Raw genomic sequence first — 23,692 nt, forward strand, 5'->3', positions numbered from 1 at the left:
TCCTCGAACCGTTCATATTCATCCTCCCAACACTATCCTCGAGCTGTTCACACACATACTCCCAACATTAGCCAAAAACTGTTCACACTCATCCTCCCAACAACATCCTCAAACTGTTCACACTTATCATCCCAATACTATCCTTGAACTGTTCACACTCATCTTCACAACACTATCCCCGAACTGTTCCACACGCATACTCCCAACACTATCCTCAAACTGTTCACAATCATCCTCCCAATGATATTCTTGATCTGTTCACACTTATCCTCCCAACAACATCCTCAAACTATTCACACAATGCTGTCCAACAATATCCTCAAACCACTCACACTCATCCTCCCAATACTATCCTCGAACTGTTCACACACATCCTCCCAACAGTATCCTCGAACTGTTCACACACATCCTCCCAACATTATCCACGAACTGTTCACACACATCCTCACAACACTATCCTTGAACTGTTCACACACATCCTCCCAACAGTATCCTCGAACTGTTCACACACATCCTCCCAACATTATCCACGAACTGTTCACACACATCCTCACAACACTATCCTTGAACTGTTCACACACATCCTCCCAACAGTATCCTCGAATTGTTCACTCTCATCCTCCCAACAATATCCTCTAACTGTTCACACTTATCCTCCCATCAATATCCTCTAACTGTTCACACACATCCTCCCAACAATATCCTCGAACTGTTCACACTCATCCTCGCAACATCTTCAAACTGTTCACACTCATCCTCTCAACATCTTCAAACTGTTCACACTCATCCTCCCAACAATATCCTCGAACTGTTCACACTCATCTTCACAACACTATCCTTGAACTGTTCCACACGCATACTCCCAACACTATCCTCAAACTGTTCACAATCATCCTCCCAATGATATTCTTGATCTGTTCACACTTATCCTCCCAACAACATCCTCAAACTATTCACACAATGCCGTCCAACAATATCCTCAAACCACTCACAACTCTATCCTCGAACTGTTCCACACTCATACTCCCAATACTATCCTCGAACTGTTCACACTGATCCTCCCAATGATATCTGCGAAATGTTCACACTCATCCTCCCAACACAATTGTTGAACTGTTCACACGCACCCACCCAATACTATCCTCGAACTGTTCACACACATCCCTGCAACACTATCCTCGAACTGTTCACACTCATCCTCCCAACACTACACACAAACTGTTCGCACTCATCCTCCCAACAAAATCCTCGAACTGTTCACACACATCCTCCCAACAGTCCTCGAACTGTTCACACTCATCCTCCCAACAATATCCTCGAACTATTCACACTCATCCTCCCAACAATATCCTCGAACTGTTCACACACATCCTCCCAACAATATCCTCAAACTGTTCACACACATCCTCCTAACACTACACACAAACTGTTCGCACTCATCCTCCCAACAATATCCTCGAACTGTTCACACTCATCCTCCCAACAGTATCCTCGAACTGTTCACACACATCCTCCCAACAATATCCTCTAACTGTTCACACACATCCTCCCAACAATATCCTCGAACTGTTCACACAAATCCTCCCAACACTACACACAAACTGTTCACACTCATCCTCCCAACAATGTCCTCGAACTGTTCACACACATCCTCCCAACAATATCCTCGAACTGTTCACACACATCCTCCCAACAATATCCTCGAACTGTTCACACTCATCCTCCCAACAATATCCACGAACTGTTCACACACGTCCTCACAACACTTTCCTCGAGCTGTTCACACTCATCCTCCCAACAGCATCCTCAAACTGTTCATATTCTTCCTCCCAATACTATCCTCGAGCTGTTCACTCTCATCCTCCCAACAGTATCGTCAAACCATACATATTCATCCTCACAACACCTTCCTCGAACTGCTCCCATTCATCCTCCCAACACAATCCTCGAACCGTTCATATTCATCCTCCCAACACTATCCTCGAGCTGTTCACACACATACTCCCAACATTAGCCAAAAACTGTTCACACTCATCCTCCCAACAACATCCTCAAACTGTTCACACTTATCATCCCAATACTATCCTTGAACTGTTCACACTCATCTTCACAACACTATCCCCGAACTGTTCCACACGCATACTCCCAACACTATCCTCAAACTGTTCACAATCATCCTCCCAATGATATTCTTGATCTGTTCACACTTATCCTCCCAACAACATCCTCAAACTATTCACACAATGCTGTCCAACAATATCCTCAAACCACTCACACTCATCCTCCCAATACTATCCTCGAACTGTTCACACACATCCTCCCAACAGTATCCTCGAACTGTTCACACACATCCTCCCAACATTATCCACGAACTGTTCACACACATCCTCACAACACTATCCTTGAACTGTTCACACACATCCTCCCAACAGTATCCTCGAACTGTTCACACACATCCTCCCAACATTATCCACGAACTGTTCACACACATCCTCACAACACTATCCTTGAACTGTTCACACACATCCTCCCAACAGTATCCTCGAATTGTTCACTCTCATCCTCCCAACAATATCCTCTAACTGTTCACACTTATCCTCCCATCAATATCCTCTAACTGTTCACACACATCCTCCCAACAATATCCTCGAACTGTTCACACTCATCCTCGCAACATCTTCAAACTGTTCACACTCATCCTCTCAACATCTTCAAACTGTTCACACTCATCCTCCCAACAATATCCTCGAACTGTTCACACTCATCTTCACAACACTATCCTTGAACTGTTCCACACGCATACTCCCAACACTATCCTCAAACTGTTCACAATCATCCTCCCAATGATATTCTTGATCTGTTCACACTTATCCTCCCAACAACATCCTCAAACTATTCACACAATGCCGTCCAACAATATCCTCAAACCACTCACAACTCTATCCTCGAACTGTTCCACACTCATACTCCCAATACTATCCTCGAACTGTTCACACTGATCCTCCCAATGATATCTGCGAAATGTTCACACTCATCCTCCCAACACAATTGTTGAACTGTTCACACGCACCCACCCAATACTATCCTCGAACTGTTCACACACATCCCTGCAACACTATCCTCGAACTGTTCACACTCATCCTCCCAACACTACACACAAACTGTTCGCACTCATCCTCCCAACAAAATCCTCGAACTGTTCACACACATCCTCCCAACAGTCCTCGAACTGTTCACACTCATCCTCCCAACAATATCCTCGAACTATTCACACTCATCCTCCCAACAATATCCTCGAACTGTTCACACACATCCTCCCAACAATATCCTCAAACTGTTCACACACATCCTCCTAACACTACACACAAACTGTTCGCACTCATCCTCCCAACAATATCCTCGAACTGTTCACACTCATCCTCCCAACAGTATCCTCGAACTGTTCACACACATCCTCCCAACAATATCCTCTAACTGTTCACACACATCCTCCCAACAATATCCTCGACCTGTTCACACAAATCCTCCCAACAATATCCTCAAACTGTTCACACTCATCCTCCCAACAATATCCTCAAACTGTTCACACAAATCCTCCCAACAATATCCTCAAACTGTTCACACTCATCCTCCCAACAACATCCTCAAACTATTCACACAATGCCGTCCAACAATATCCTCAAACCACTCACACTCATTCTCCCAATACTATCCTCGAACTGTTCACACTCATCCTCGCAATACTGTCCTCAAACTGTTCACACTGATCCTCCCAATGATATCCGCGAAATGTTCACACTCATCCTCCCAACACAATTGTTGAACTGTTCACACGAACCCACCTAACACTATCCTCGAACTGTTCACACTCATCCTCCCAACACTACACACAAACTGTTCGCACTCATCCTCCCAACAAAATCCTCGAACTGTTCACACATCCTCCCAACAGTCCTCGAACTGTTCACACTCATCCTCCCAACAATATCCTTGAACTGTTCACACACATCCTCCCAACAATATCCTCGAACTGTTCACACTCATCCTCCCAACAATATCCTCGAACTGTTCACACACATCCTCCCAACAATATCCTCGAACTGTTCACACTCATCCTCCCAACAGTATCCTCGAACTGTTCACACTCATCCTCCCAACAGTATCCTCGAACTGTTCACACACATCCTCCCAACAATATCCTCTAACTGTTCACACACATCCTCCCAACAATATCCTCGAACTGTTCACACAAATCCTCCCAACACTACACACAAACTGTTCACACTCATCCTCCCAACAATGTCCTCGAACTGTTCACACACATCCTCCCAACAATATCCTCGAACTGTTCACACACATCCTCCCAACAATATCCTCGAACTGTTCACACTCATCCTCCCAACAATATCCACGAACTGTTCACACACGTCCTCACAACACTTTCCTCGAGCTGTTCACACTCATCCTCCCAACAGCATCCTCAAACTGTTCATATTCTTCCTCCCAATACTATCCTCGAGCTGTTCACTCTCATCCTCCCAACAGTATCGTCAAACCATACATATTCATCCTCACAACACCTTCCTCGAACTGCTCCCACTCATCCTCCCAACACAATCCTCGAACCGTTCATATTCATCCTCCCAACACTATCCTCGAGCTGTTCACACACATACTCCCAACATTAGCCAAAAACTGTTCACACTCATCCTCCCAACAACATCCTCAAACTGTTCACACTTATCATCCCAATACTATCCTTGAACTGTTCACACTCATCTTCACAACACTATCCCCGAACTGTTCCACACGCATACTCCCAACACTATCCTCAAACTGTTCACAATCATCCTCCCAATGATATTCTTGATCTGTTCACACTTATCCTCCCAACAACATCCTCAAACTATTCACACAATGCTGTCCAACAATATCCTCAAACCACTCACACTCATCCTCCCAATACTATCCTCGAACTGTTCACACACATCCTCCCAACAGTATCCTCGAACTGTTCACACACATCCTCCCAACATTATCCACGAACTGTTCACACACATCCTCACAACACTATCCTTGAACTGTTCACACACATCCTCCCAACAGTATCCTCGAACTGTTCACACACATCCTCCCAACATTATCCACGAACTGTTCACACACATCCTCACAACACTATCCTTGAACTGTTCACACACATCCTCCCAACAGTATCCTCGAATTGTTCACTCTCATCCTCCCAACAATATCCTCTAACTGTTCACACTTATCCTCCCATCAATATCCTCTAACTGTTCACACACATCCTCCCAACAATATCCTCGAACTGTTCACACTCATCCTCGCAACATCTTCAAACTGTTCACACTCATCCTCTCAACATCTTCAAACTGTTCACACTCATCCTCCCAACAATATCCTCGAACTGTTCACACTCATCTTCACAACACTATCCTTGAACTGTTCCACACGCATACTCCCAACACTATCCTCAAACTGTTCACAATCATCCTCCCAATGATATTCTTGATCTGTTCACACTTATCCTCCCAACAACATCCTCAAACTATTCACACAATGCCGTCCAACAATATCCTCAAACCACTCACAACTCTATCCTCGAACTGTTCCACACTCATACTCCCAATACTATCCTCGAACTGTTCACACTGATCCTCCCAATGATATCTGCGAAATGTTCACACTCATCCTCCCAACACAATTGTTGAACTGTTCACACGCACCCACCCAATACTATCCTCGAACTGTTCACACACATCCCTGCAACACTATCCTCGAACTGTTCACACTCATCCTCCCAACACTACACACAAACTGTTCGCACTCATCCTCCCAACAAAATCCTCGAACTGTTCACACACATCCTCCCAACAGTCCTCGAACTGTTCACACTCATCCTCCCAACAATATCCTCGAACTATTCACACTCATCCTCCCAACAATATCCTCGAACTGTTCACACACATCCTCCCAACAATATCCTCAAACTGTTCACACACATCCTCCTAACACTACACACAAACTGTTCGCACTCATCCTCCCAACAATATCCTCGAACTGTTCACACTCATCCTCCCAACAGTATCCTCGAACTGTTCACACACATCCTCCCAACAATATCCTCTAACTGTTCACACACATCCTCCCAACAATATCCTCGACCTGTTCACACAAATCCTCCCAACAATATCCTCAAACTGTTCACACTCATCCTCCCAACAATATCCTCAAACTGTTCACATACATCCTCCCAACAATATCCTCGAACTGTTCATACTCATCCCCCCAACAATATGCTCGAACTGTTCACACTCATCCTCCCAACAATATCCTCAAACTGTTCACACTCATCCTCCCAACAGTATCCTCGAACTGTTCACACTCATCCTCCCAACAGTATCCTCGAACTGTTCACACACATCCTCCCAACAATATCCTCTAACTGTTCACACACATCCTCCCAACAATATCCTCGAACTGTTCACACAAATCCTCCCAACACTACACACAAACTGTTCACACTCATCCTCCCAACAATATCCTCGAACTGTTCACACACATCCTCCCAACAATATCCTCGAACTGTTCACACTCATCCTCCCAACAGTATCCTCGAACTGTTCACACACATCCTCCCAACAGTATCCTCAAACTGTTCACACTCATCCTCCCAACAATATCCTCGAACTGTTCACACTCATCCTCCCAACAGTATCCTCAAACTGTTCACACTCATCCTCCCAACAATATCCTCGAACTGTTCACACTCATCCTCCCAACAATATCCTCGAACTGTTCACACACATCCTCCCAACAATATCCTCGAACTGTTCACACACATCCTCCCAACAATATCCTCGAACTGTTCACACTCATCCTCCCAACAATATCCTCGAACTGTTCACACACATCCTCCCAACAATATCCTCGAACTGTTCACACTCATCCTCCCAACAGTATCCTCGAACTGTTCACACACATCCTCCCAACAGTATCCTCAAACTGTTCACACTCATCCTCCCAACAATATCCTCGAACTGTTCACACATCCTCCCAACAGTATCCTCAAACTGTTCACACTCATCCTCCCAACAATATCCTCGAACTGTTCACACACATCCTCCCAACAGTATCCTCGAACTGTTCACACACATACTCCCAACAGTATCCTCGAACTGTTCACACTCATCCTCCCAACACTATCCTCGAACTGTTCACACACATCCTCCCAACAGTATCCTCGAACTGTTCACACTCATCCTCCCAACAATATCCTCGAACTGTTCACACACATCCTCCCAACAGTATCCTCAAACTGTTCACACACATCCTCCCAACACTCTCCTCAAACTGTTCACAATCATCCTCCCAATGATATTCTTGATCTGTTCACACTTATCCTCCCAACAACATCCTCAAACTATTCACACAATGCCGTCCAACAATATCCTCAAACCACTCACACTCATCCTCCCAATACTATCCTCGAACTGTTCACACACATCCTCCCAACAGTATCCTCGAACTGTTCACACAGATACTCCCAATAGTATCCTCGAACTGTTCACACTCATCCTCCCAACAATATCCTCGAACTGTTCACTCTCATCCTCCCAACAATATCCTCGAACTGTTCACTCTCATCCTCCCAACAATATCCTCGAACTGTTCACTCTCATCCTCCCAACAATATCCTCGAACTATTCACACTCATCCTCCCACCAGAATCCTCGAACTGTTCACACTCATCCTCCCAACAATATCCTCAAACTGTTCACACACATCCTCCTAACACTACACACAAACTGTTCGCACTCATCCTCCCAACAATATCCTCGAACAGTTCACACTCATCCTCCCAACAGTATCCTCGAACTGTTCACACACATCCTCCCAACAATATCCTCGAACTGTTCACACTCATCCTCCCAACAGTATCCTCGAACTGTTCACACTCATCCTCCCAACAGTATCCTCGAACTGTTCACACACATCCTCCCAACAATATCCTCGAACTGTTCACACTCATCCTCCCAACAGTATCCTCGAACTGTTCACACACATCCTCCTAACACTACACACAAACTGTTCGCACTCATCCTCCCAACAATATCCTCGAACTGTTCACACTCATCCTCCCAACAGTATCCTCGAACTGTTCACACTCATCCTCCCAACAATATCCTCTAACTGTTCACACACATCCTCCCAACAATATCCTCGACCTGTTCACACAAATCCTCCCAACACAATCTTCAAACTGTTCACACTCACCGACACGCTATCGTCAAACTGTTCACACCTATCCTCCCAAAGCAATTCTCGAACTGTTCACACTCATCCTCCCAGCACAATTGTTGAACTGTTCACACTCACGCGCCCAACACTATCCTCAAAATGCTTAGACTCATCCTCCAAACACTATCCTTGAAGCATTCACACACATTCTCCCATACTACTCTTGAACTGTTCACACTCATTCTTCCAACACTATCCTCAAACTGTTCACACTCATCATTCCAGCACTATCCTTTAACTGTTCACACTCCTTCTCCCAACACTATCCTTGAAGACTTCAGACTCATCCCCCAAAACAGTCCTCAAACTGTTCACACTCATCCTCCCAACACTATCCTCTAACTGTTCATACTCATCCTCCCAAAGCAATCCTCGAACTGTTCACACTCATCCTCCAAAAACTATCGTTGAACTGTTCACACTTATTCCTCCAACACAAACTTGAACAATGTACACTCACCCTTACAACACTATCCTCGAACTGTTCACACACATCCTCCCAACATACTCAAAATGTTCACACTTATCCTCCCAAAACAATCCTCAAATTGCTCACACTCATCCTCGCAACACTATCCTTGAACTGTTCACACTCATCCTCCCAACACGATCCTCAAACAATGTACTCTCACCCTCTCAACACTATCCTCGAACTATTCACTCATTCCCCCAACACATACTCAAAATGTTCACACTCATCCTGCCAACATTATCCTCAAACTGTTCACACTTATCCTCCCAACACAATCCTCGAACTGTTCACACTTATCCTACCAACACTATCCTCGAACTGTTCACACTCATCCTCCCAACACTATCGTTGAACTGTTCACACTCATCCCCCCAAACCTATCCCCAAACGGTTCCCATTCATCCTCCCAACACCATTAGTGAACTGTTCACACTCATGCTCCCAACACAATCCTCGAACTGTTTACACTGATCCTCCCAAAACAATCCTCGAACTGCTCACACTCATTATCGCAACACGATCCTCGAACTGTCCACACTGATCCTCCCAAAACTATCCTCAAACAGTTCACACTCATGCTCCCGACACTATTTTCGGACTGTTCACACTCACCCTCCCAAACATATCGTTGAACTGATCACACTCATCCTCCCAAAACAATCCTCGAAATGTTCACTCACGTCCTCCCAACACTAAAGTCCGACTGTTCAACACATCCTCCCAACACAATCCTTGAACTGTTCACACTTATCCTCCCAAAACAATCCTCGAGCTGTTCACACTCATCCGCTCAACACTATCCTCAAACTGTTTCCACACATCCTCTCAACACAATCCTCACACTGTTCGCACTCATCCTCCCAACAATATCCTCGAACTATTCATACTCATCCTCCCAACACCATCCTTGAACTCTTCACACTCATCCTCCCAACAACATCCTCAAACTGTTCACACTCATCCTCCCAACAGTGACCTTGAATTATGTACATTCATCCTCCCAATACTATCCTCGAACCGTTCACACTCATCCTCCCAACAACATACTCAAGCTGTTCACTCTCATCCTCCCAACACTATCCTCAAAATGCTTACACTCATCCTCCAAACACTATCCTTGAACCATTCACACTCATTCTCCCACACTATCCTCGAACTGTTCACACTCATCCTCCCAACACTCTCCTCAAACTGATCAAACTCACCCTCCCAAACCAATCCTTGAACTGTTCACACTCATCCTCCCAACACCATCGTTGAACTGTACACACTCACCCTCCCAACACTATCGTTAAACTGTTCACACACAACCTCCCAATACTATCCTCGAACTGTTCACACTTATCCTCCCAAAACAATACTCGCATTGTTAACAGTCATCCTCCCAACACTATCCTCAAACTGTTCTAACTCATCCTCGCAACACTATCCTTGAACTGTTCACACATCCTCCAAATAGCACCCTCAGACTGTTCACACTCATCCTCCCGACACTATCCACGAAATGTTCACAACTATCCTCCCAAACCAACCCTTGAACTGTTCACACGTATCCTCCCAACAGTATCCTCGAACTGTTCACACTCATGCTCCCAACACAATCCTCGAACTGTTCACACTTTTCCTCCCAACACTATCGTTGAACTGTTCACACTCATGCTCCCAACAAAATCCTCGAACTGTTCACACTTATCCTCCCAAGGCAATTCCCGAACAGTTCCACGCATCCTCCCAGCACGAACCTCGAACTGTTCACACTCATCCTCCCAACATTATCCTTGAACTGTTCACACCTATCCTCCTAAAACAATCCTCAAACTGTTCACACTCATCCTCCCAACATTATCCTTGAACTGTTCACACTTATCCTCCCAAAACTATCCTCGAACTGTTCACACTCTTCCTCCTAACACTACCCTCGAACGGTTCATACTCATCCTCGCAACACTTTCCTCGAACTGTTCACACTTATCCTCCCAATTGCATCCTCAAACTGTTCACACTCATCCTCTCAACACTATCCTTGAACTGTTCACACTCATCCTTGCAACACTATCCTCGAACTGTTCACTCTCATCCTCCCAACAAAATACTCAAACTGTTCACACACATCCTCCAAACACTATCCTCGAACAGTCCGCATTTATACTCCCATCATGATCCTCAAACTGTTCACACTCATACTCCCAGCACTATCCTCAAACTGTTCACACTCATCTTGCCAACGATATTCTCAAACTGTTCACTCTCATCCTCCCAATGATTTCCTTGAAGTGTTCACACTCATCCTCCCAACACAATCCTTGAACTGTTCACACTTATCGTCCCAAAACAATCCTTGAACTGTTCACACTCATCCTCCCAACACTATCCTCAAATTGTTTACACACATCCTCTCAACACAATCCTCGAACTGTTCACACTCATCCTCCCAAAACAATCCTCCATCTGGTCACACTCACCAGCACAACGCTATCGTCAAACTGTTCACACTCATCCTCCAAAAGCAACTCCCGAACAGGTCACAGTCATCTTCCCAGCACAAACCTCGAACTGTTCACACTCATCCTCCCAACACTATCCTCGAACTGTTCACACTCATCCTCCCAACACTATCCTCGAACTGTTCACACTCATCCTCCCAACACTATCCTCGAACTGTTCACACTCATACTCCCAACACTATCCTCAAACTGTTCACACTCATCCTCCCAACACTATCCTCGAACTGTTCACACTCATCCCCCCAACACAATCCTCGAACGGTTCACACTTTCCTCCCAAAACAATCCTAGAACTATTCACACTCACCCTCCCAACACTATCCTCGAACTGTTCACACTCATCCTCCCAACACAATCCTCGAACGGTTCACACTTTCCTCCCAAAACAATCCTCGAACTGTTCACACTCATCCTCCCAACACTACGCTCGAACTGTTCACACTCATCCTTGCAACACTACCCTCGAACTGTTCACACTCATCCTGGCAACAAAACCCTCAAACTGTTCACACTCATCCTCGCAACACTATCCTCGAACTGTTCACACACATCCTCCCAATAACATTCTCGAACTGGTCACACTCATCCTCGCAACACTACCCTCGAACTGTTCACACTCATCCTGGCAACACAACCCTCAACTGTTCACACTCATCCTCGCAACACTATCCGCAAACTGTTCACACTCATCCTCCCAATAACATCCTCGAACTGTTCACATTCATCCTCGCAACACTACCCTCGAACTGTTCACACTCATCCTTGCAACACTCCCCTCAAACTGTTCACACTCATCCTCCTAACACTATTCTCGAACTGTTCACACTCATCCTCCCAATAACATCCTCGAACTGTTCACACTCATCCTTGCAACACTATCCTCAAACTGTTCACACTCCTCCTAACAGTGTTCTCGAACGGTTCACACTTATCCTCCCAAAACTATACTCGAACTGTTCACATTCATCCTCCAAACACTAACCTCGAACTGTGCGCATTTATACTCCCAACAGGATCCTCAAAATGTTCACACTCATACTCCCAGCACTATCCTCAAACTGTTCACACTCATCTTCCCAATGATATTCTCAAACTGTTCACACTCATCCTCCCAATGAGTTCCTTGAAGTGTTCAGACTCATCCTTGCAACACTATCCTCGAACTCTTCACACTCATCCTTCCAATAACGTCCTCAAACTGTTCGCACTCATCCTCCCAACAGTATCCTCAAAATGCTTACACCCATCCTCCCAACACTACCCTTGAACCATTCACACTCATTCTTCCACACTACCCTTGAACTGTTCACACTCATCCTCCCAACACTATCCTCAAACTGTTCACACTCATCATCACAATACTATTCTTGAACTTTTCACATTCATGCTCCAAACACATCCATGTCTCTGTGACCTGTCACTTGACGATTCTCTGAATTGAAATCCTCCTTTTAAGGCTGCAGTTTAAAATCTATCCAGTTGATGTGAGGTACAGGGAGAAACAACTTAGCTCTCGGATTCACAACTGAGCTGCTAACCACCCAATCCTGGGAGCTGAGGGTATCATTCATGGTTCAGTGTTAGCGCTCTCGCCTCAATATCTGAAGGTCGGGGGTGAAGCCCCACTCCAGTACTGAGGGAGTGCTGCACTGTTGGAGGTCTCATCTGCCCTCTCAGGTAGACTTAAAGATCCAACAGCTCTATTGGAAAAAGAGAAGCAGAGTTCTGAACCAACACCTGGTCATTTACTCCATTGCTGTATGTGGGTCCTTGCTGTATGTGAATTCGGTGCCATGTTTCCTACTTTAAACAGAGACTACACTTTAAAAAAGGCACTTAATTGGCTGGAAAGTGCTTTTTAAATATCCTGAAATTGTGAACAGCATTATATAAATGCAAGTTTTCCTTTCTTTTCTGCTAACTACTTCCAGGTGACACCTGTGAACGTGGAATTTACTTTTTGACAACAAACTGACCATTGAAAGGATTAATGAAGGTCAGGTCCAGACACAATAAATCATCGTTGCTTGTCAATATGCTACTACTAAACATCGGTCAGTGCTGGGCAGGAAACGGTGTTGCAGATTGGATCAATTACTGTTGGTCAGTGCAGGGCACATAAAGGGTGTGTAGGAGTGATAGTTGAAAGGAGTGATTTATGGTGGGTTGGAGGGAGTTTAGGAGTGATATTTGGCAGGCATGTAGAAGGATAAGCAGCAGGGAAGATGACAAAGAGAGCAAACACATCAGAGAACTTGGTGTGTGTTTGCATGCCTGGACGAGTTATATGTTCCGACTGATAATTAAATGCTGCCTGGCATGTGCATGGGATCTAGTCGCGTTTGGGGAGCTGTAGTGCTGACTGTTTTTAGCTATAGCCATGCTTCAGATCACCAGTCAATTCAGTGATACCACCAGCAAGGTGCCACTTGAAGATGCTGCCATAATTGCTCCCTCGGGCTGTGCTGAAGCAGGGCCTCACCTGAGGAACAGTTGTCAAAGTTGAGATCTCCTAACAGGACATCAAACGCCAGCAACTCCTCTGGATTGGTGGGACTTGATGAAGAGGTAGATTTTCGGAACTCAGCCAGCCAGTCCAGCAGGTGGTCCATCTGTTCACAGCGAATGGCGGCGTCTCCTGAGTTAGAGGCAGATGTTAACAACACTACAGCATTTTCTTAATTAAATACAGTGGCTGATGTAGCGGAAAATGAACATGCAGCCACATGACATCTTCAGCAGAGAGGTGCACAGCGGAATATACTAACCAACAGTACTGGGAGCGCCTAACTCACAGGCCTTTGCACTCTCTCCTGACAACTCTATTTTGTTCTTGCTGCAGTTATATATCTTTTGGTCAAAGTCAATTCTTGGCTTTGAACATCCTCGGAAGGAAGAATGGGTTGGGTGGGAGCACTCGCATGTTTCATCCATACAGAGAGTCCTTCCAATAATACAAACTGAAAAAAATTCTTAAACGCCCAAAAGGTGGAAAGATTCAGTGATGGATTTAATCCAGAATTCGACACAAAGGGAATTATAGTCCAGGGACAAGTCTAACTTGTGCATTTACTGAAAAGAAGATACCCGAGCTCCAAGTTGAGCTTCTAGATATCCTACTACTGAGCAGCAGGTCCATCAGCCAAATTGTGATTGGAGATAAAAGCAACATTAAGTAGCTTCTTCAAAAATTTAATCCAGCAAAAGCTACCCTTCGCCTGCATGTAACTTACTCCATGCTCTGTCAAATCTCCTTCACGTAACCAGCAGGATACAGAAATGAATTGAGGAGTCGGCAAGGGGAGTTGGGGAAGATGAGGGGAGTTTTTGGGATGGTAGTTGGGGAGCATGGGCAGTTGGAAAGGGCAGGGCGGAGGGGAGCATTGTGGAGTTGGTGAGGGCAGGGGTATTGGGAGGGCTGGGAGAGTTAGGATGGCAGGAGGATTTGGCATGGGTGGCGGGAGTTGGGGGTGTGGTGCTGGAAGAATTGGGAGTGGATGGACTTGGGGATGGTTGGGGAGAGCTGGCTAACATGGGAGAAGTTGCTTTCTGCTGGTTGACTTTTCTGCTTTGCTGAGGAAGAACAAATAATCTAAAGGAAAAGGGGTGAGGTCCTGAAATGTGGCAAAGTCCAGGACTGGCAAATGAATGAATGAATGAATTTAACAGATCAATGTATGCTTACCTGCCAGAGCTTGCAAATGAGTGCAGGAAATATATCCCACAATTCTTTGGTCCTGAGGTGTGGTTCCAACTTGCACCTTGAGGGGAGCAATGAAAGGATAGTTAGAAGGTTTTACTGGTAATAGTTCCCTTTCCATTAATGAAATGTCCACAGAAGGACATGGTCATCAGAGCATATAATCTGGTGTATGGGAACTAAGTGTTGGTGATTGCCAACATCAGTATGTGTCTTCTAAAAGTACTTTACTGCATAAAAATAGGTGATGAAACAATCTTTTTAACATTTTCTGCCTCCTGCAATGGGGAATTCAAGCCTGCTAATGAACTCCCTTCAGCTTGGATGGGGGAAGTGTTGGGCAGGAGAGATATTCTAGGATAGGGACTCTTCCAAAAATGAAAACAACGCTGCCCCTATGAATTGCAAGTAAACAAGAACTTTCTGGATGTAATGGATGTCTTACAGACTTTTCTTTCAGAGTTTGTACCTCCATGAGAAGCTCTATCCCCTCGTCTCAAACTGAGTCATCCTTATGGAATTGCATTGTTAAAACTAATAGAGAATTGGAATGGGAGCCCCTGCTCCTAGAGCTACTCCACCTTCAAACATGTCTCCCTAATTGCAGCTCAATGCTCTGCCTCTTGAACTACCCTGCTGTTAATGAATTCTAGCTGAAGAGAAGCCTTTTCTCCTCTCCTGGAGTGTCTTGTGATTGAGGAGTTCAGTTCCTAGACCATCCCATGCTTTCAACATTCCCACCTTTGGCTGAAGGACAGTGTTGGCTGCTTTGAAGTCCACTGCCCAGCCCTCAACCAAGCCCTCTGAATGGGAGTTCAGTATTAAACCCTTGAGGAGAAGGGGTTCTTCAAATGGGAATTGAATTGTTGAAACTATAGGGCCCTTTGAAAAGAAGTGGAGCTCTCTCACTAGTCTTGATCCATCATAATATCTAACACAGTACCCAAACTAAATGCCCAACACTCGCTCAAGTACAGAAAATACTGTTATGTATATTCACATGCCAGACTTTAGTCCCTAGATGGCATAAGATGGTGCCTTGGTAGCTCCAGACTGTAGCAGTTTAGCTCAACATTACCTATGTCAGGTGTACATTATATTTGAAAAGACCAAGATATAAGATATTTGGTCCAGAATATTCTAGCTCACTCAGGATTACTGTAGCAGAGGTAACACTGCTCATCCTCATTACATAACTACTGCCTGAGACCGAAAGAAAGCACTGACTCCCAGTACAACATTGTCAAACTAGACATTCTCTGCCGCCTCATGCCACCCTTTAACACACCCAGTGATGTTTTTTTTGTGGGCTATAGGGAGCCTGAAGCCCTCAGTTTCATCTCTAATAATGGGAACATCCCAGAGCATGAAGTCTACAGGAAACATTAACAGAGGTGGTGTGAGGAGAAAAGGTAATCATTCAGTGTGTAGAAATGTTTTGCCCTGAGCCACGTAGGAGACCCATAAGGGCAAATTACACTCTGAGACATGATGACCAAAATTGACGCCTATTCTCAATTTTCGCACTAAAGACAGATGTAGTTATAAGGGCCTAAAAAGCAACACTTAGCACTGCAGCAGCCAGTAATAACTGCTGAGCACATTTTCCTTGGTAACAGGCTGGAGTTTTGTCATCAGCAAAACAGGGTTCCGATCATCTGGAGCCACAACACCTAATGGCTCCTGGGCAGTTAGCTCCCTAAGGAACTCCTCACTATGCTCATTTATCTGTGGCCATCTGTTGCTCTTTCTCCCCCAAATCCTCTCTTCCGCTGTTGAAGTTCTTCTGATTCTAACAGTGGGTGGATTTTAGCCCAAACTTCAAGTTAACTGTTAGTTTAAACGGCCTCTGTCTGTTAGTTCCGACCCCGACCTTACCTTGTGAGCTCTGGTAAAGATCTGGGAAAGAGCTAATTATGAATTTTCTCTCAAATCTGGCTTCAAATTCCTGGACTTCTTTGGACATCAAGACTTTGTTTCTGTCCTGAACTACATTGGAATAAACCATAAGACTCTACTTCTGTCTATAATGTGCTGGCCTTCTTTGATCTGTGAACTGTAGAAAATCTAGATCAAGATCTTCTGTCAAATTTGGCTTCAAAATCCTGCACATCTCTCGACATCAAGAAGACCCTTCTACTCTGGACTACACTGGCTGTACCTTAACACCCAACTTCCGTCGCTGATTTGCTGTTCTTTTGTGATATTTAAAGTAACTTTGATCAGTTTACAGCCCTTCCTCCACCACTGCTGTGACTGAGAAACTTTAGTCTCCTACTGAGTCTGTGACTGGCCACTGGCTATACTGGTTTTTCAGCTTCAGTCTGTTGCTGGCCAGAAAATCACTCGCCTGGGCTGAAGAACAAACCTCTGCTGCTTCTGGATTTTAAGTTGTCCTCCAACTTCGCCGTCATCTTTCTATATTCTCTGTGACTCTGTACATCTCCTGAATCTTCCTTCCTATGAAAATACTTCCATCAGCACGTCCTCCAACACTCTACCCTCAAATAGCTTATGGACTTCCCTCACATCACCTGACTGAACTCGGACAACAACTCGTTGATGCTCAATGCTGATTCCAATCTACCTGTCATTGTTAACCTACCACAGGATCTCTGACTTAACTCTGGACTCCTTCCTATTATCTCCTATCAATATTTCCTGTTTTCTGTCAGGTTTTTATGTACCCTAATTTATATGTAACCAAACCTATATAACTCGAACTCTCTCTGAGTCCATTCAAGTGCACATTTTGGCTGCCTCTCCGGAGCTGAGTCCATCACTCGATTTCCACTTTTGCTCTTCCTTTCTAACTTGTTTTGTCTATACCCCTCCTAGACCCCTCTATTCTATTGTCATGCCTCCTTTCATATATATAAAGAAAGTGAGAATAGAATATGAATGTAAACTAGCAAAAAATATAAAAACGGACTGTAAAAGCTTCTACAAGTATGTAAAAAGGAAACCTTTGGCTAAGACAAATGTAGGTCCATTACAGGCAGAGTCAGGAGAATTTATAATGGGGAATAGAGAAATGGCAGAGAAGCTAAATGCTTACTTTGTGTCTGTCTTCACTGAGGAAGATACAAGAATTCTCCCAGAATTAGAGACCCAAGGGATTAGGGGGAATGAGGAATTGAAGGAAATTAGTGTTAGTAAGAAGGTTGTATTGGAGAAATTAATGGGGCTGAAGGTTGATAAGTCCCCAGGACCTGATGATCTGCACCCCAGAGTGTTGAAAGAGGTAGCTATGGAGATAGTGGATACATTAGTGATCATCTGCCAAAATTCTATATTCTGGAGTGGTTCCTGCAGACTGGAAGGTCGCAAATGTCACCCCACTATTTAAGAAGGGAGGGAGAGAGAAAACAGGGAATTACAGACCTGTTAGCCTTACATCAGTCACTGGGAAAATGCTAGAATCTATTCTAAAGGATGTGATAAATGGACACTTAGATAATAATGATCTGATTAGGCATAGTCAACATGGATTTATGAATGGGAAATCATGTTTGACAAACCTGTTGGAGTTTTTTTGAGGGTGTTACTTACAGAATTGATAAAGGGGAGTCGGTGGACGTGGTATACTTGGATTTTCAGAAGGCTTTTAATAAAGTCCCCCACAGGAGGTAGTTTAGCAAAATTAAAGCACATGGGATAGGAGGTAATAGACTTGCATGGATTAAGGATTGGTTAACAAGCAGAAAGCAGAGAGTAGGAATAAATGGATCATTCTCGCATTGGCAGGCTGTGACTAGTGGGTTACCGCAGGGATCAGTACTTGGGCCCCAGCTGTTCGCAACATATATCAATGATTTAGATGTGCGACCAAATGTAATATTTCCAAGTTTGCTGATGACACAAAACTAGGTGGGAATGTGTGTTGTGAGGAAGATGCAAAGTGAATTCAAGGGAATTTGGAAAGACTTAGTGAGTGGGCAAGAACACGGCATATGGAATATAATGTGGAAAAATGTGAGGTTATCCACTTTGGTAGGAGGAATAGATGTGCAGAGTATTTCTTAAATGGTAAGAGATTAGAAAGTCTTGCTTCAATTGTATAGAACCTTGGTTAGACGGCACTTGGAGTGCTGTGTGCAGTTTTGGTCCTCTTACCTTAGGAAGGATATTATTGCCATAGAGGGAGTGCAACAAAGGTTCACCGGACTTGTTCCCAGGATGGCGGGAGTGTCCTATGAAGAGAGATTGGGGAAACTGGGCCTGTATTCTCTAAAGTTTCAAAGAATGAGGGTTGATCTCATTGAAACCTACAACATATTTAAAGGGATAGACAGGGTAGATGCAGGTAAGATGTTTCCCTTGGTTGGGGAGTCTAGATCCAAGGGACACAATTTCAAAATAAGGGGGAAGTCACTTAGGACAGAGATGAGGAGACATTTCTTTAGTCAGAGGGTTGTGAATCTTTGGAATTCTCTACCCTAGAGGGCTGTGGAAGCTTAGTCATTGAGTATGTTCAAAGCAGAGATTGACAGATTTCTAAATACAAATGACATAAGGGGATATGAAGATAGTGTGGGAAAAAGGCATTGAAGTGGAAGATCACCCATGATCATATTGAATGGCGGGGCAGGCTCCATGGGCTGAATGGCCTACTCCTGCTCCTATGTTCACTCCTCCATTCGCGGTTACTCTGCCCTTCCAATTCCATACTGCAACTTTTCAATACTCCTTGACCTTCCTGCTCTCTTGCAGCCGTCCCACACTTCACTCCCTATTAGATAAGCCTACAGCTTCCCTCTGTGACTCTTGGCGTCCTCTGACAGACTCATCGAGGCACACGGCACTGACTCATTATGAGCAGCAACCCCAATTGTCCCATCCCCCTCGCTCTTCGACCTTCCCACTCAGTGCACCAGCTGGGGGGCTAATCTTGCCAAACTTCTTCCTGTCCCACTGACCCCTCCCACTGCTGCCCCTGTGGACTCTGCTAGTGATCAGCTCTCACCACCCCTCTATGCATCTCCCTCCAGAATGTCCACTCACTTGGGAACAAAGCCCTTACATTGTGGCCTTAACAGAAACCTGGCTGAGGGATGATGACACCTTGCCACTTAATGAAGCTTCCCGCTTGGCTACATTTTCCAACATTTGCCCTGCCATGACCATCATCGTGGTGGTGTGGTGCTTATCACCAGGTCACACCTTTGCCTGACCTCCTACTCCTCTGGCAGTTTCTCCTACTTTGAGCATCTCACCTTCTTCCATCCCTCTAACCTCGCTTTCAAAAGTATTATTCTCTACCATCATCCCAAGTACAATAAAAATTTTCTCACTGAGATACCTTCACCGTTTTTCTCCCTCAGACTCTGCATCGAACGACTTTGCATCCTCAGTGATTTCAAATTCCATCTCAACTTATCATGTTCTCTCTCCTCTAAGTTCACTGCCCTCTACATCTCTCTCCATGTAAACTCTCCAACCCATATTCACAGACACCCCCTTGACATTGCCATCTCATGTGGTCTTGCTAGTCCCATTGTATGAATTACAGATAAGGCCATCTCTGACCACTTCCATGTCTCACTCATTACCCCCCACGCGCCAACCCTACCTCCTGTATCCATCCCTGACTAAAGCTATTCCCCAATTCATTTACAACTGCACTTTCAAAATCCCAACTGTCTAGCCTCTGGCTCTGATCACCACAACATTTCTGCAGCTACTGATTTGCTCAACTACACCCTCACCTCCACCTTTGATGTCTAGTACCCATTAAAACCATTACTCTCTCTCACCCTGGCCGTTCCCCTGGTATGTCCCTCACCTCTGCTCCTTTAAGTCCAGGGGCCACAGACTTGAAAGGATATGGCGGACAACTGGCTTAGCCATTCACTGCCGCATCTGGCTGGAACACTTCAAACACTATCGGGTTCTGCTGTCATCTGCTAAAACTGCTCACTATTCCAGCATCATCCTCGAATGCAAAGATCACCCTGGCTTCTTTTCTCTACTGCAAACCGTCTTCTTAAACTCCTGTGCACTCCAACTCTAAGTGTGAGATGCACGTGGACTTCTTTGTCACTAAGATCGAGACCATCCGATCAGCTGCCTCTTCTGTGTCCCTCCCTTCCACTAGCCCACCGGGCCAAACTTCCTCTAATGCTCCCCCTGTCCTCGCCCTGAACTTACATATTTTTCTATTTTCTCTCCTATCTGCCCTCATGCCCTCTCAGAGCTCATCTTGTCCATGAGAACCACCTCCTGTTCCCTCCACCCTATTCCCAGAAAACTGACCACCCAACTTTCCCTCCTGGTTCCTGCGTTAGCCAATATTGTTAATACTTCTCTCTCTTCAGGTGTTGTCCCTCTTTCCTTTAAATCTGCAGTCATCACCCCTTTCATCAGAGAAACCAATCCTTGACCCCTCCGACATTGCAAACCACCATCCCATCACCAACTTTCCTTTCCTCTCTAAAGTCCTTGAACTTGCTGTCACCTCCCGAATCTGCTCCCATCTTTCCCAGAACTCCATGTTTGAATCCCTCCAATCAGGATTCTGCCCTTTCCACAGTGCCGAAACAGCTCTTAGCAAAGTCACAAATGACATCCTATGTGACAGTGACAAAGGTAAACTCATTCTTCTCGATCTGCAGCCTTTGACACAGTTGACCACCCCATCCACCTCCAACGCCTCTCCACTATCATCCAGCTGGATGGGACTACTCTCACCTCGTTCCATTCTTATCTATCTAATTGTAGCCAGACAATCACTTGCAATGGCTTCTCTTCCTGCACCCGCAATGTTACCTCTGGTGTCCCCCAAGGATCTATCCTTAGCCCCCTCCTATTTCTCATCTACATGCTGCTCCTTGACAACATCATCTGAAAGCACAGCTTTAGTTTTCATACTATCCTAGCTAACACCTAGCTCTACCTCACCACCACCTCTCTTGACTCCTCCACTGTTGTGAGACTATCAGACTGCTTATCTCTCATCCAGTACTGGATTAGCAGAAATTTTCTCCAATTAAATATTGGGAACATAGGAACACAGGAAATAGGAGTAGGCCATTCGGCCTCTCGAGCATGCTCCACCATTCAATTAGATCATGGCTGATCTTCTACCTCAACGCCATTTTCCCATACTATCCCCAAATCCCTTGATATCTTAAATAACTAGAAACCTATTGATTTCTGTCTTGAATATACTCAATGACTGAGCCTCCACAGCCCTCTGGGGTAGAGAATTCCACAGACTCACCATCTTCTGAATGAAGAAATTCCTCCTCATCTCAGTCCTAAATGGCCTACCTCTTATTCTGAGAATGTAGCCCCTTGTTCTAGGCCCCCAGCCAGGGGAAACATCCTTCCTGCATCAACCCCGTCAATCCCTGTAAGGATTTTGTATGGTTCAATGAGATCACCTCTCATTCTTTGAAACTCTAGATAATACAGGCCCAGTCTCCTCAATCTCTCCTCATAGAACAATCCTGCCATCTCAGGGATCAGTCTGGTGAACCTTTGTTGCACTCCCTCTATGGCAGGTATATCTTTCCTTACGGAGTCCAAAGCTGTAAACAATACTCCAGGTGTGGTCTCTCCAAGGCTCTATGCAATTGTAGCAAGACCTCTTTATTCCTGTATTCAAATCTTCTTGCAATTACGGCCAACACACCATTTGCCTTCCTAATTGCTTGCTGCATCTACATGTTAGCTTTCAGTGACTTATAAACAAGGACACCCAGGTCCCTTTGGATATCAATACTTCCCAGTCTGTCACCATTTAAGAAATACTCAGCATTTCTGTTTTTCCTACCAAAGTGCGCAACCTCACATTTTTCCACATTATTTACCATCTGCCATGTTTTTGTCTACTCACTTAACCTGTCTAAATCCCCTTGAAGCCTCTGCATCCTCCTCACAACACACATTCCCACCTAGTTTTGTGTCATCAGCAAACTTGGAAATATTACATTTGGTCCCACATCTAAATCATTGATATAGACAGTGAATAGCTGGGGCCCAAGCACTGATCCTTGTGGTACCCCACTAGTCATTGCCTGCCAACCTGATAATGACCCGTTTATTCCTACTCTCTGTTTTCTGTCTGTTAACCAATTCTCAATCCATACCAGTATATTACATCCAATCCTATGTGCTCTAATTTTGCTGACTATCCTCTTGTGTGGGACCTTATCGAAAGCCTTCTGAAAATTCAAATACAAACATCCACTGGTTGCCCCTTATCTATTCTGCTAGCTGCAACTCAAAAAACTCCAACAGGTTTGTCAAACGTGATTTCCCTTTCATAAATCCATGTTGACTCTGCCCAATCCTACCATTATTTTCTAAGTGTTCCGTTATCACATCCTTTATAATAAATTCTAGCATTTTCCCTACTACTGATGTCAGCTTAACAGGTCAGTAGTTCTCCCTTTTCTCTCTCCCTCCTTTCTTAAATAGTGGGCTTACATTTGCGACCTTCCAATCTTCAGGAACCATTCCAGAATCTATAGAATATTGGAAGATGATCACCAATGCATCCACTATCTCTACAGCCAACTCTTTCAACACTCTGGATGTAGATCATCAGGTCCAGGAGAGTTATCAATTTTCAGTCTCATTAATTTCTCCAGCGCTACTTTTTTACGAATACCAATTTCTTTCAGTTCCTCATTCTCGCTTGTAGCTTGGTTCTTTAGTATTCCTGGGAGGTTTTTTGTATGTTCCACAAAG

General features: G+C 44.7%; 1 protein-coding gene across 2 annotated transcripts in view; it reads right to left on the reverse strand.

The window, feature by feature from the left end:
* The window catches only part of smpd3 (sphingomyelin phosphodiesterase 3), a 365,842-nt gene that overhangs the window by 116,657 nt on the left and 225,493 nt on the right, over nt 1-23,692 (reverse strand). For both annotated transcript variants that reach the window (XM_068049661.1, XM_068049662.1), the window contains 2 exons: nt 14,981-15,056; nt 13,778-13,933 (listed from right to left, as the gene is read on the reverse strand). In XM_068049661.1, the coding sequence (XP_067905762.1) occupies nt 13,778-13,933; nt 14,981-15,056 (232 nt within the window). The remainder of the gene's footprint in view (nt 1-13,777; nt 13,934-14,980; nt 15,057-23,692) is intronic.

The sequence above is a fragment of the Heterodontus francisci genome, chromosome 17, assembly GCF_036365525.1.
Source record: "Heterodontus francisci isolate sHetFra1 chromosome 17, sHetFra1.hap1, whole genome shotgun sequence".
NCBI lineage: Eukaryota > Metazoa > Chordata > Chondrichthyes > Heterodontiformes > Heterodontidae > Heterodontus > Heterodontus francisci.